The sequence below is a fragment of the Haemorhous mexicanus genome, chromosome 1, assembly GCF_027477595.1.
Source record: "Haemorhous mexicanus isolate bHaeMex1 chromosome 1, bHaeMex1.pri, whole genome shotgun sequence".
Taxonomy (NCBI): Eukaryota; Metazoa; Chordata; class Aves; order Passeriformes; family Fringillidae; genus Haemorhous; species Haemorhous mexicanus.
Genome location: NC_082341.1, coordinates 16,941,488 through 16,955,647, shown reverse-complemented (window position 1 = coordinate 16,955,647; position 14,160 = coordinate 16,941,488). Strand labels below are relative to the sequence as shown.

At 36.9% G+C, this 14,160-nt stretch overlaps 1 protein-coding gene across 1 annotated transcript in view; it reads left to right on the top strand.

The window, feature by feature from the left end:
• Positions 1–14,160, top strand: part of MYO3A (myosin IIIA) — a 104,493-nt gene that overhangs the window by 57,379 nt on the left and 32,954 nt on the right. The window contains exons 16-20 of the mRNA XM_059869732.1: positions 1,965–2,091; positions 2,823–3,033; positions 4,859–5,006; positions 12,257–12,410; positions 13,635–13,723. Coding sequence (XP_059725715.1) covers positions 1,965–2,091; positions 2,823–3,033; positions 4,859–5,006; positions 12,257–12,410; positions 13,635–13,723 — 729 coding nt within the window. The remainder of the gene's footprint in view (positions 1–1,964; positions 2,092–2,822; positions 3,034–4,858; positions 5,007–12,256; positions 12,411–13,634; positions 13,724–14,160) is intronic.

Sequence of the window (14,160 nt, the reverse complement as noted above, 5' to 3'; positions counted from 1 at the left end):
GGGTGAATTAACCTGTCTGAGGCTATGCTTGCAAGAGTGAAGAGTCTTCTTACCCCGCTGAGGTTCTGATATCAGATACATGTGCAAAGACAATTTTTTTCAGTGAAAAAAATATCCAATAGGACATTGAATTCCTTTCCTAAATTCGCTTTTTAGTAATGCAGCCTTAAGCTTTGACATTCATCTCAGTGCACAGAGGAACTTCTATATAAGCACATTCAGTGTTTTATTAGCAGAAAGCCATGGACAGAAAAAATCTTCAGTTAAAACTGAGACCTAAGCAAAGCTTTATTTCTTTGAAATTTGCTTTAACTGACTGACAGGCTCTAAAAGTAACTACTGTCAGTACTCCCTGTCTTAAAATCACAGTTTTATTTCAGGCTGCACAGCAAAATTAGTAAGAAAGGACTGCCTGAGGGGAACAATAATTATGTTGTATGAGACAGATCAAGCCAGATTTCAAACACACTGGAAAAGGGCAGAAAAATGTCAGCAGTTATACATATTGTACAGCATGATGGCAGAAGTTAAGCTATCCATTTCTTTGCATTTTAACTGTGTCCCTAAGCTTAAAATGAAAATGAGTACTTAATCCTAAGTAAACTGTGTGCCAATTATCCTCAGCATAATTTTTTAGAGTGAGCTTATCCAGTTTGTCTTGCTGTCACTGGAATCACTATTTATTAACTGCTAGATTAACTTCTGAAAGTGTTGAAAACAAGCTCAAGTATTCTAGAGCAATTAGAGATTTTATCTGAGTAAATGATGCCTGACATGGTACCAGCAAAGTATTGAATAAGATGGATAAAATGCTGTGCAATTATAAAAAGTTCATCCGTATAAAATACCAATCAGATTTTCAAAACTACTTCTTATAGAACTGCTACAAAAGTTTTCAACCTGCTATTTTTAAAATATACTATTATTGTATAGTATATATTATTGCCTCAAAATATACAGTGTCACAGACTGCTAGTCTGCTTTACAGGTGCACCTAGAATTTTTTGAGAAAAACCACTCAGATCATCAGGTATAATGATAAACATTCACCATTCAGATGAAAATTTGCAGTTAAAATCTAAGTCCAACCCACAATGAAAGCATTATTTTACTAACTCCAAATATTATTTGAAATTTATGTATTTGTGTATAGGTACTTAATTTACTAAATATATCACTTCACTGTCCAGAGTAATAACAGCCTTTTCAATGACAGAGTCCCTTTTCACAGAATCACAGAATTAACTAGGTTGGAAAAGACCTTTGAGATCATCAAGTCTAACCTATGACCTAACTCTGCCTTACCAACTAAACCATGGCAGAACCTCCTAAATAATTTGAAATCTAAATTTGTTTAAGCAAAGTCCATATTAAGATGCTTTGGTAAGTTCCTAACTGACATTTTGAAGGATAAAGTGCTTTGTCAAATTGGAGATGTGAGGCCTCACTCTTCTCCCAGTGAAGCTTTTTCTGATGGCATTGGTGGGAGTTGATATTTGGAGTATTATTATATGGAGTACCTTTGTTTCCATGATGCAAGAAACATCAATACAGATTTTTTTTCTACTTTTTGTTGATCTAGGTATTAAATCTTTAGACATGTTTGCAACATGTTTGCACCTGCAGACACAGTGAAGGGCAGATATAAATAACCTCTGAATTCTTTCTGTGTAAGAGGGTATGCACCCCACTGTTTTTTATTTCCTTACTCCCTATCTATGCTGTCCTGTCAACAAGCACAGAAGAGAGGTTAGGCTACAGTTTGTCTTGCCCTCTTTGACTGTCTTACTCTTGAAAGACTTTGCTAAGTACAGAATGGGAATAATTGCTGAGAACAGCACTCCTAGAAGTAGTGGGCACATGGCAGACAGCAGGAAACAGCACACACACATATGCCCATGGCACAAACCACAGAGACAAATTACCTGGCTGTTAACTATTGCATTTTTTAATATATTTTTCAGGAACTTGGAAGTGTGTACAGTGTCCTGGCTGCCATTTTAAATGTGGGTAACATTGAATTTTCTGCAGTAGTATCTGAACATATGATTGACAAGAGCAACATTTCCAATCCAGTAGCCCTTGAGAACTGTGAGTGTTTTTTCTTGATTTAACATTGTTTTTCTTTAGTGTTTTCATAGCAAATTTATTTTATTGCAAGAGGTATCCATGAAAACTGTATTCACATGGAAATTTTGCAAGAATAATTAAAAACTGAAGGTAGATTAATTCTAAGCCCACCTGAATTCAAATGCAAAAGAGAAAAAAAATCCATATTATGCATCTTATTTGACTAACCAGTTCACTGGCATACAGGAAACATGACTAATACTGCAGATGTCTGAAAAAATCTTTGGAATTTTTCCAAGGTTATTTGAACATTTGATGGAGAACCTCATTAACACATTGAATAGTTTTATCCCAGTTTCTTTCTCAGCTGCTCATTACTTGTTCCCCACATGTGCCTGTGGAAATATGGCTCACTAATTCTTTGGGAGGGATGCCTTACATTATAAGCTGCTAGGAGGTAGAGGAGGCAAAGGGGCAAAGGTTCTCCAGAAATTTGCTACCCTTTCTCAGTAATTGCACCTGGGGAGAGAATGAAGTCTTCACTCTATCTTCTTACATGTTTTCTTGCCATAGAAAAATATTGTGGAACTGGGAAAGAAGCACCCCTTTTTTGGAGCAAAAGGACAACAGCAGTGACTTGGATGAGTGGGTTATAACTGAGAGGAGTATCCACACCTCACAGCTTGGGTACTTCTTACATAGTCACCTTCCAAAATTTGTCTCTGAGCTATGCCTGTGGCATTTTTTCCCAGGTGCATCCCTGCTGTGTATTCAGGCAGATGAGCTGCAAGAGGCTCTCACTTCTCACTGTGTAGTGACTCGAGGAGAAACAATTATTCGTCCCAACACGGTGGAAAAAGCCACTGATGTCAGAGATGCCATGGCCAAAGCACTGTATGGGCGCCTCTTCAGCTGGATCGTCAATCGCATCAACACCCTACTCAAACCTGACAAACATTTAAGGTAAAAGGAGATTTTCTAGAATAAAGATATATTCTTTCTGTGGTAATAATATTGTCTTACACTAGAGCATTTAGTGTAGTGAAGTTCTTTTCCTCTGCTACTTTTTTGTTAATGACCCCACCATGTAGAAAATGGTTTGTCCTGTTCATAGTATATAGTGAAAGTAGATCTGGTTGGAAAAGCATCTGGTGTTTCCTGTTGATCTTTACTCATTTAACCTTTTTCTTTTCCTTTTGTATTTTAACTTTTAACCCTTTTTCTTTTGTATTTTTTTTTAGGGTAAACTTTTGATATTCATCATGTTGATTACATAGGTCAAATTCTGCTCTTATTTACACTGGTGCTGTTGCTTTTGTCACTGTTGTTAGAAGCATGGTTTCATATATGTGTAGGAATAGTTTTTAAACACATTTACTGGAGGTACTTTACCCTTAAAAGGTGACATTTTAAACACCATATCAATAGCAAATAGCTTTGGTTTGCAGATCTGGATTTCCTGGATTTTTTCTTCTTAAACATCAGAGGAGAGCCCAATTTGCAGTCCTAAAATTTGTCAAAACTTTTAAGTCTTTGGTTATAGCAGAGCAACAATAAACAGAACTTTAATCAGTAAGTGATAGGATAAAATCCATGATAGATGGAGCAGCACTCGTAGCCTGTGTGCTTCTCTCAGTTGTCTGTTACAGAGCCCTTTTCAAACTGATTACTTACTTATTATGCTGGTGAAGAGGGAGAAAATTCAACCTGAAATGCTCACTATAAAAAAAACCCAAACAACTTCTGCTTGATTTTGTGGTAGTAAAATAATTTGCCTTTTCTGTTTTTATGTAATTAGCTCTGAAAAAGGAATGGGGCAGATAAATTTTACCAGTCTATTCTTCAAAAATGTCATTTTGAGACAGATTAAATAGTCACCAAATTCAGATCTCTCCACAATGAAACACTTCATTTTTTGAGATGGACTTCACAAAGAGGTTTAAGTGCTATTCATGAGTGTCTTGAGGCTGATTCTTGATCTCTGATTTCCTAAATCTTTATTAAAAAAATGGTTACAGATAGCCCCTCAAAGAGGTTTTATAGAAAGAATGTGATTTATATTTTACTTGCCTAGAAAAGTCACTAATGTCAGCCTCAGTTTGTTATGAAACTATATCCTCTTAATTTTTTGCTTCAGCAAATAAGTATTAGAGCTTTTTTCCAGTTGCAGAAGTGATGGCATATCTTGAGTATGCCCTACTTAAAATATCAAACCAAAGTTTTTCCAGTGCTTCTCTGGAATTTAATTGGTAATTTAAATTCATACTACATCCCAGTGCAAAGTAGCTATTTAGCTGCATAAAAGGTCTAGCTAGTCATTCTTCCTACTTTACTGTTAAACTAAGCAATTTTAATTGTTATGAGTAAGTAATATGAACAAATAATACTTAATGACAGTCTATAATTTCAGGATGCTGGTGAGTAAAGCCTGTGTTATTCCAAGAGAAACAAAAAGAACTGCATGTTCTTTTTGTACTTTAGTCAGCTTTTTAGAATAATTACATACAAATATTAGTGTAAAAATAAAATTTTAAATCCCCTATTCACTTATCAGTTGGCTTGGTTGTTGTGTATCTGGTCTGCATTGCAGTAATCTTTGAATTGATCTGCATTTATGTATTTCAAACTGACACTTATTACCATTTTCAGAGAGATCTGGTTCAGCAAAACTTATCCTGTCTAACTGGTGTACAGATTTGGCCCATTAGTTCCTTTTGTGAAATAGTAATGAAGGTGGTTAATAAAAAAATAAAGATACAACAATGAAAAGTATATTTCATCTTTGCAGTGAAAATGATGACGGCTTGAATATTGGAATTCTTGACATCTTTGGCTTTGAGAATTTCAAAAAAAATTCTTTTGAACAACTGTGTATCAACATTGCCAATGAACAAATTCAGTTCTACTTCAATCAGCATGTCTTTGCCTGGGAACAGGTATGTGTGGATTATTTTGATGAAGCTTTAGTATTACTAAACATATAAAGCTTTCAGTATTACTGAATGTATAAAACCTTGTCTCAAGAAACTACATTGTTCCTTCTCCACGATAGCTTGTAAATAGCTGATCATAAAAAATGTTTTTAAGTATGTTTTCCCTGAACCAGTGCTTGCTATTTGCAAGTAAAATGCCAACATAAAATGCATTAAACTTGAAATTTACAGTAACTAAGCAACATAACACTGTGCACTGTGATAATCTGATTGATGCAAATGCAATGTTGTTTTCTTGAGGAATAATGAGTGTTGTAATATATGATTCTCTAGTAAGAAAGTAAATGATTGGTAACAAAACTCTGAAAGTGCAGGGATCATAATAGTCTACTAATAAGCTTAATGAACACTGAAGTTCCATTATTAAAACCTGCAAATCTCACAATTATTTTTTTCTTCTTGAGAAACTACATCATCTCAGCTAAATAATGATGGGATTTATTCTAAATAATTTACTTTAAAGCAGAGAAAAGGAATAGCATTGTAAATATAAAAGTTTATGAATTTGAAGAGGAGAGGGAAAAAAAACTCAAAAAAATCATCTCAACTTTGTAAATAATTTCAGGAGAATTAAATTAACTACCTTTAAATCATTATTTAATATTGTTATTTGAAGAAATAACATATTCAGGGGAAAAAAAAGATCTTGCTGAAAATTTAAATATTTTAGAATTCGTTATGGCAGAACAATCAGAATTCAAACCATAAGTGAAATTATACTTTTGTTGTTTTACTGAAATTATTGGTGTTTACGATACATGTATGAAAATTCTCCTGAACTGTAATTTTAATTGTGAGTAGAAACAGTGTTAATTACTGTCAGTGTTAATCACTGTTTGTTTTAAGGCTGAGACAGATAGAGGTTTGGAATGTGTCCATGTATGCAGGTGTGTACATGCATGTACATGCATGTGTCAGTCTAGAGGTTTATAAATTTATGTGTAATATGGCATGTTTTTTTTTATGGCTCAATGTTTTATCCTCTTTCCAATTATTTCAGGAAATGTTGTCTTACAGTCTTTTATCTTGTAGTTATTTTTATAGATTTATGTGCAAGATTACCGACACAGGTGTTTCCTTGGTTTTAATATCATCTAAAAGCCAGAGAAAATTTAACTAGATCTACTGTAGTTACTTGGGCATCTTCTTTCCAAAGTACACAAGTTCACAAAAGAAGGGCACTTGGATATTGCTGTTTCTAACAGTTGGGAGATGGAAATAGCACAGACTGCAGCATCAATATTTATTCCTGTCAGACCCAGGCACTGACCAGGTCCCATGGACTTGCATATGTCCACTTTGCTTCAATGTTCACTAATTTGATCCTCCCATGCTAAGTTTGTCTTCCTTGATCCAGACTTTTCACCTGGTCTCAGGAACCTGGGATTATCAGTCAAGACCAATGCAGGGAAGTCATTGAATATCTCAGCCTTTTCCAATTCATCCAAAAACTTGTTTGGCAGCAGGACCACATTCTCCCTAGTTGCCTTTTGTTGCTGAGAGATCAGCCTTGGCATTCTTAGCCCTATTCCTGCACCCAAATACTGTTTGAATGTTCCTTCTCTTTTTTAATTAGAGTCAGGTTTAGTGTAATCTACCTTCACTTGTTTATAGATATTCTATTACAGAACTTTTTGGCCAGACCTATATTATTGCAGAGGTTTGTGGTGTCACCATGCAAGTTTGCTCCCTTGCATGTGCTTTGCTGCACCATGGTCAGGGTGGTTATTCTGCTACTGAGCAGATGGTGGGGGGAGAAATTAACTTCCTATTTTGGCAATATATAGTTTGCTCATTTCTTCCTATAGGAAGGTAGTACAACTACAGACTCTATAGAAGGGAAAGGTAATCTCTATTTACAGAATCTCTAAGTACATAAATTTTACCCTTTTCTATTCATTCTCTCACAGATTTCATGGACTCACAGATACATAGAATGCACCATGGTGTGGGTGGGTGAGTGTGTCTGTCTTCAAATGGTCTGGCCAAGAAAATTTGTGAGTGACATATAGAATAATGGACACCAGCTGGCAAGTCTTCATCATGTCTGTTAGGTTATTCTTGCTGAAATAGCTTTTGGACATATCTTTTACAGCCTTTAGCAGCCATTCTTTGCCTCAAACCCTTATTTACTTCAGCATCCATAACCTTTAGGCAAGGTCATTGTCTGGCTTTACTTGTTTGGAACGTCTACATTTTTATGCCTACAGTCCATTTCCTTGGTGGGCTCATAAGAAAATTGTGTGTGATGTGCTATAACCTCACAGTCATGCTCCTGCTGTCAGGTTTAGAAGATGCTCCACTCAGTAACTCTCTGCACTGTGTTTTTATGTAAGTGAAGGCCTTCTGTTCTTGGTGTAAGGAACTCTTTCCTCAGTTTTATTGTTATGGACAAATGTTCTTCATTTAAATCACAGGCTATCACACAACTATTTTTTTAAGACTATTTTTTCTGGTGTTTATATGCACATTCCCATTCATATTTCATTTATACCAGTCCTAATACTTCTATTACAAGTGTCCACATCCAGCCTGTAATACCAACCAAGTGACTGTCTACCTTAATGTACATCAAACCACTACATCAGATTATATCAAACTTCATTATAGTGTCTTGTAGCAGTCTCCAAAGAGACTACAGGAGTGCAGAAGGAACTCTACAGATTAAGTTCATGCAAGTGTGGGTGTAAATCTGCCCCTTTCATAGACAGGAAATGAGAAATGTGTTATTTTGCATTACAACCCAATGGCATGGAATGATTTGTGGTATGATTCATAGTCATTATAAGAGACATCACTTTTCACTTATTCATTACACGGTTGTCCCAGTTTTACATCAAAAAAAAAACCTTTGAGAAAGCAGGTGGCTCCAGAATTTTTCCTGTTCACTGTAAGGACTCTGCTGTGTTGACACCAGTAATGTACTGTAATTGTAAACTAAAATAAAAAATATCACTGATGTAAAACAAACACTAGGATGACCTCTGCCCTTTGCTGATGTATCTGCCTGACTTAACAAATGACTTTGTGTGCAAGGGTTTGTGTCTTAGAGTCTAGAAGACAGAAGTTATGTTTACAAGAAGGCTGATGCCAGAAGTCACCAAGATCTTGGTTGACTTTCCCTTAGCCCTGACTCTTGTGCTGCTGGAGCTGTCCTGTCACTGGGACCCAGGCTAGTGTCTCTCCACAGCCCTGTGCAGTGCCAGACAGACTGCCCTGTGCTACTTCAGAAATCTGTAACACAACATTGCGTTGAACCCTGTAGATCTACCCAAGGAAGACTGAAGAATTTAAATTCTTTTATACTTCCCTCTAGAGACATAAAATGTACAGATACATCATTTTTTCATTCCTCTCCCTGTTTTGCTCGGTTCAATATCATGTCACATGCAATTTGATGAAATTTGACATATCTACTGGAATCTGAGGCCGAATCAGTTAATTACAGTTTAGTTTGTCATTCACCCATGTTCACCTGGTAAGTAGTGAATATGTCATCAGAGAAGGTGAATCATATTTTGGCAACTTGACCAATGAAGCCAAATAGTAAACACACTCATAAGGCTGAATTGTACTTTTAGTGTTGCAGGTGAAATTGTTTTATCATTGTCGGTGGTCTCTTTTCTGTATCTGAATCTGAAAAGTGTTCACAGTTTTGCTTTCCTTGAAAGTGTGGCCCACAAAAAAAAAAAAAAAAAAAAAAAAGTCACAGTAGTGACAGGGGTAGAAGAAAGAAACAGGCACCATCACAAACTGAGGCTCAGTGTTTCAGCCAGAGTGGAGTATCTGTGGGCCAACATGGACGACTCAAGTCAAAATTAAGAGAAATTATTCTTTATTGTTGACTTAACGTTTGCATTTAAGAATAAAGGCTTTTAGCCCTGAATGCAATCTTCTTTCACTAATCTAACAGAAAGACTGAAGTGGGTATATAGTTTCTGATAAAGATAGCGTAGATTCCCACTAGTCAATGGAGACAAATAGATACATCCCTGTCTCTACTGACTGGGGAGAGAATGTGGCCTCTCAACTTAGTCACTGCTTTTTGTTATGCTAGCACAAGGGGTTTTTTTGGTCAATATAAAACAAAGCAGAATTTTTGGACCTTCAGTCCTGTCCTTCAAGGTGTTCCCCTTACACATTAGATACTGTTATAAATTACTTTCTGTCAGCTCCATGATCTGCAGGTCACAATGTCCAGCAAAACAGCCTTCCTATTGCTTTCTCATTTGTCATTCCCCCATAAGAAGTAAAAGGTATAATAGCAGATAGCTAAAACATTTTGGAAAGTAGCAAGGTTGTTGTCAGTTGGAAAGATGATACTTTTTGCATTAAATGTATGCAATGTTTATTTTACATTCTCATGACAACTTAATCTTCTAGTTTCAGCTGGAAAAGGTTCCTTTTGAATAAGTCTCTGGTGTCCGCCTTTAAACCAAAGTGTTATCATAAAATGTTCTCAGTAAATGGCATTACTTTATTAAACATGAAGACCATTTCCTAATGCATTTTGTAATTCTTTTATTAGCATTGAAACCAGGTGGTACAAGCTAATGTTACATCATTTTGATCATAGGAAAGATACCATGTAATACTAAGATGAGATGGTAGACCAATTAATAGTGTAACTCAGTTATTCCTTTTGACATCCCATCCACAGAGATACTTTCTAATAGATTATGCTTTAGAATTTCAAGAAGTAACTACTTTGTGGAGCTTTCTTGTCACAAAGCATCACAAGGGATTACAAAATCCTGTAGCTGATTCATCTTACTAATTCAAATAAGGCCTGTTTCATTACAGTTTTATGATGTCCATCATTAAAGCTTTTATACTTGCTGCTTGTATCATAATGATGTGGTTGAAACCAGCACTGCATCAGAAAATGTAATACAGTGTCATTTCTGAGTCATCTGTCACACTGGTGCCTGACTTGGTCATCAGCTATCCTTCAGGAGCCTGTGGGAAGTGATGGAGTGAACTCCTTCATATCCTGCTGGGGAGATGGCAGCATCACCAAAGCTGTCAGGGCTGACACTCCTCCTGTTGTGAGACACAAAGGACACAAACTCAGTGGTCACACGCACTGCAGGCTTGGGGGTCAGGCCCTGTGTGCTGCCTGGGCAGGGAGGGGAGCAGGTGTTGCTGTTATAGCACAGTAGTACAGCTTCTAAGAGTTCCTTTCTTTTTCAAGGAGAACACTTTTATCACCTCTCTAAACCAGCCTCTCTCACAAGCATTTGGAGTTGGAAAAAGTTTATGATTAGACAGGTTGGTTGAGGATGTCTGAGTGTCACAGAAACACTCTCCTCTGATAGACATCCTGAGCAGTCTCTTCCCCTTGCCCCCTTGATAAGGGCACTCTAGACAATCCTAAGCAGCAATAGCTGGTTCCATGAACATCTCTGTGTCAGTATGGCTGTAGCCCTCAGTTAAACTGCCCTTACTCCCATGTTATCTCTGGGAGATAACGCAGACTCATTCCCTTTCTGCCACCAGCTCCTACAGGTATATAATTAACTTCTCACCTATATCTGTGATGCATTTATTACTCTCCTGTCTTGTCCTGCTACTCAGGTCATTGATTAAATTAAAAAGCAAAACTCCACCTGTCCACTGCTTCAGGGGAGACACGAATGAGGTTAATGTTATTTGTCTCAAATGAGGAGTCCTCATGGGGCTGTAGGTGAGATTCTTGCTGATTACACCCTTGTGTGGCATATAAACTGAATTATAACCTATCCTTAGAGTGAAGAGTGTCCTGGGAAATTACATCAATCTGGATACTGGAAGGGTTTAGATATATATTTCGTGTCCTCTTTCAAATGGATCAGCAGATTTTTGTTTGTGCTTGTATTCTTAGACCAGTCTTATTGATTTTATGCCTTTGTTGTTTCTCTGAGATTAAGAGGTATGAAACAGGTGCTTTTCTGTTGTATATGAAAGTGAACTTCTGTTTTAAATGCTCAATGTGTTGCTTTCTTCACTCATTCAGACTCAAGTGAATGACACATAAGGAGAGGTCTTCCAAGGTTAGAGGTCTTTGAACTCATTAATATTAGCCATCTTTCATTTTTGTGACATTCTTCTCACAATGAATTCAGGATGGCAGAACTGTGATGTTAACACCATACATGAATACAACACTTATAAAAGACTATCCTTTGGCAGAGGGATGATTTTAAAGTAGATCAAAGGTCTGTGTTTCACAATACAGCCTGCACAGGACTGAAGGCATCCCTGGCACAACCAGGAACATTGTGTGGTAGAAAACTGGTATTGCTTTACCTAATTCAAGCAAAAATAATGGGAAGTGATAGTCCCTAGAGCAACTGTCTCTTGGTAAATCTGCAGCTGTCCTCTGCCTTGCTGAAGGATCAAGGAAGGTCATTCTTGTATTCTCCAGCTATAATCTAAATTATAGTAAAGATAAAACCATTGAGACATGCTGTGGACACATTTGGTTTTTGTTTTTTTTGTAGTGTGGGAGGAATCCAGATATTTGCAGTCTTCAGGAAAAAAGCAGCCAGACCAAACCAAACAAAAAAAGCAAACAAAGAAGTCCACCCCACCAGCTTGTCTGTTCCTTTTAAATCTTAGGGAATACCTTTCCCTAGTTCCTTAAAAGGAATGAAAATGTGTTAGAAGCAAATCTGAGGCAATTTATTTAATTCGTAGGAAGTATGAACACAATTATTTCATTTTTAGAAAGTATGTGCACCTTTCTTCTCCACTTAAGAATTTTTCCAGGTGTTTGAGGAGGGTGATCAAATAAGTAAAGCCACTGGAATCTGTAGTCATTTCTGTAAATCTTAGCCATCACTTGGATCTGAGCAATGAGTTGGGAGTGTAAATATAGCTCTAAATGGTTAAGAAATTTTCTACATTTCAGACCAGGGAAATAAATAGACCCGGAGGTCTCTGTTTGCAAACAATATACTTTATCTTCTTCAATTCTGTTTCTTTAATTCTTGCTATTTCTGTAAAGTAGCTTATTTAACCAAATATGCCATAGGACATATTCAAAACCAAAATCCCAGCTGACATTTGTTTCTGCAAAACCTTGATGACTTTAGCCCTAAGGCATACTCTCTCAATGCAGTTTTAATTTGCTACAATTGACAGTTTGTGAATTATTTTCTGAAGTGGTTCTGTGTAGACAGACAAAGCATGCCCTCTGTTCCTTGCTGCAGAATGAATACCTTTACGAAGGTGTCGATGCAAGAGTTATAGAATACGAGGACAACAGGCCCCTCCTAGATATGTTCCTGCAGAAGCCAATGGGTTTATTGTCTCTGCTGGATGAGGAAAGTCGATTCCCACAAGCAACAGATCAGACTCTTGTAGGTAAGTATATGGTTAATTTCATGGTTTTAGAGCTTGTCTTCTGTTCAGTTTCTGTTTGGCATGCACAGTTCAGACTACATGCTAGTTACACTTTTAGTGAGCACCCATTTCAGTGTCACAGTGTGCTTGAGGGAGACATGCGTGCTGGGATGGTTGTGTCCTTGAAGTTCATAGAGAAACATCAAGAGTTCAAATGAACCTAAGCTGCTGATCCAGGTTTAAAGTTTTCCCATTTTCAGGAATTTTTTGCTGCAGAGCTTGAAGAGTAAAGATCGAACTGAGTTAAAACTCTAGGTTCACAGACCAAGAGCACTGTTTGCAAAGTTCAGTCATGCTCAGCTCTGAGATTTTTAATGAGCAGTATCTGAGAAAGAAATTTAATACTTTTTAAGAGTAATGACTGCAAACATGCTTCAGTGCCTTTCAGCAAATTATGCTTTCTGAGTGTTTTCTATTCGCAAATTAAAATTAAAACACCTGAAGTCATTGTAATTCAGATCCTGAATATTTCAGTGCTGTTGAATAGCTGCAATTACCATTGACTTCATTATTTCAGTGGTATTTCTGTGCAGATAAATCCTGGTTTTACTCATTTTTGAATGTACAAAGTGTCAAATTAGAATTGTAGCCAACACGCAATCAGGAAACCTAATAGCATCCAGTAACAATGCCCATGTTAAAGCAATTATATGAGCTTGTTGTTCTTTTATCCTCGTGCTTTTTAGTCTACAGCACAGAAGCACTCAATCAGTGGATGTTTCTTCACAACTCCTCAAAGAATCCTTAGGAAAGATTTCTGCATTGTTTCATATATGTAGATTAAAATCTTGGAAAAGCAAGATCTGGAAGTGTTCAGAACATATGTGGATGTGGCACCTGGGGACATGGCTTAGTGGTGAACATAGTGGTGGTGGATTAAGGGTTGGACTCAGTGATCTTAGACATCTTTTCCTACCTTAATGATTCTATGATTCCATGATTTTCTGAGGTCACACATTAAAAAATGGGACCAAAGTAAGTAACTTGTTCAAGAGCTCCCATATTCTCTATCCAGTGTATTTTGTTATGAGACCATTATGGTATCTCTGTCCTTAAAAACATCAGTGTCTCTTTTGTGCCTCTGCATTGGCTGAGAAGTCAGGAAATCTCCTTGGAGGGATATAGCTTCAGAAGAGAATGATTGTACAGCAACTCCAGTAAGATAAGCTATGTGTTTCCTTTCAGAAAAATTTGAAGATAATTTGAAATCAAAATATTTTTGGAGACCCAAAAGAGTAGATCTAACCTTTGGAATTTATCATTATGCAGGAAAGGTAAGACTCCTGATGATGTTAGTTGGGGATTGTGGAATGGTAGGGCTGGAAGGAAGTAGAAGAGGTCATCTGGGTTTGTTCTCAACAGTTGTCTCTTCAGTCCAGACATGGGAATGTTGGCAGTGCCTTACATATCAAAAGTAAATTGAAAAGTAATTATCCCTCATTTTAAAAAAAATCAATAGCAGGAGTGTATTTTTCTTAAATGTCACCAGGTAAATGAACTGACTGTATTATAGAAGAACCAAAACATAACTGGTATGTAATGCAACTCAGTGCTCTTCCCCTTAGTTCCTCAAAGTCCTGCACCATGCTTGTTCCCACTGTTTCTAACCAGGACCCAGCTCCATTCTTTCTACTACCTCCTACACACCATCAACCTTTCTTTGTTCTGTTCTTTGTCATCAGCCAGACAGAGAGTGCAGGCCCTGCTTCAT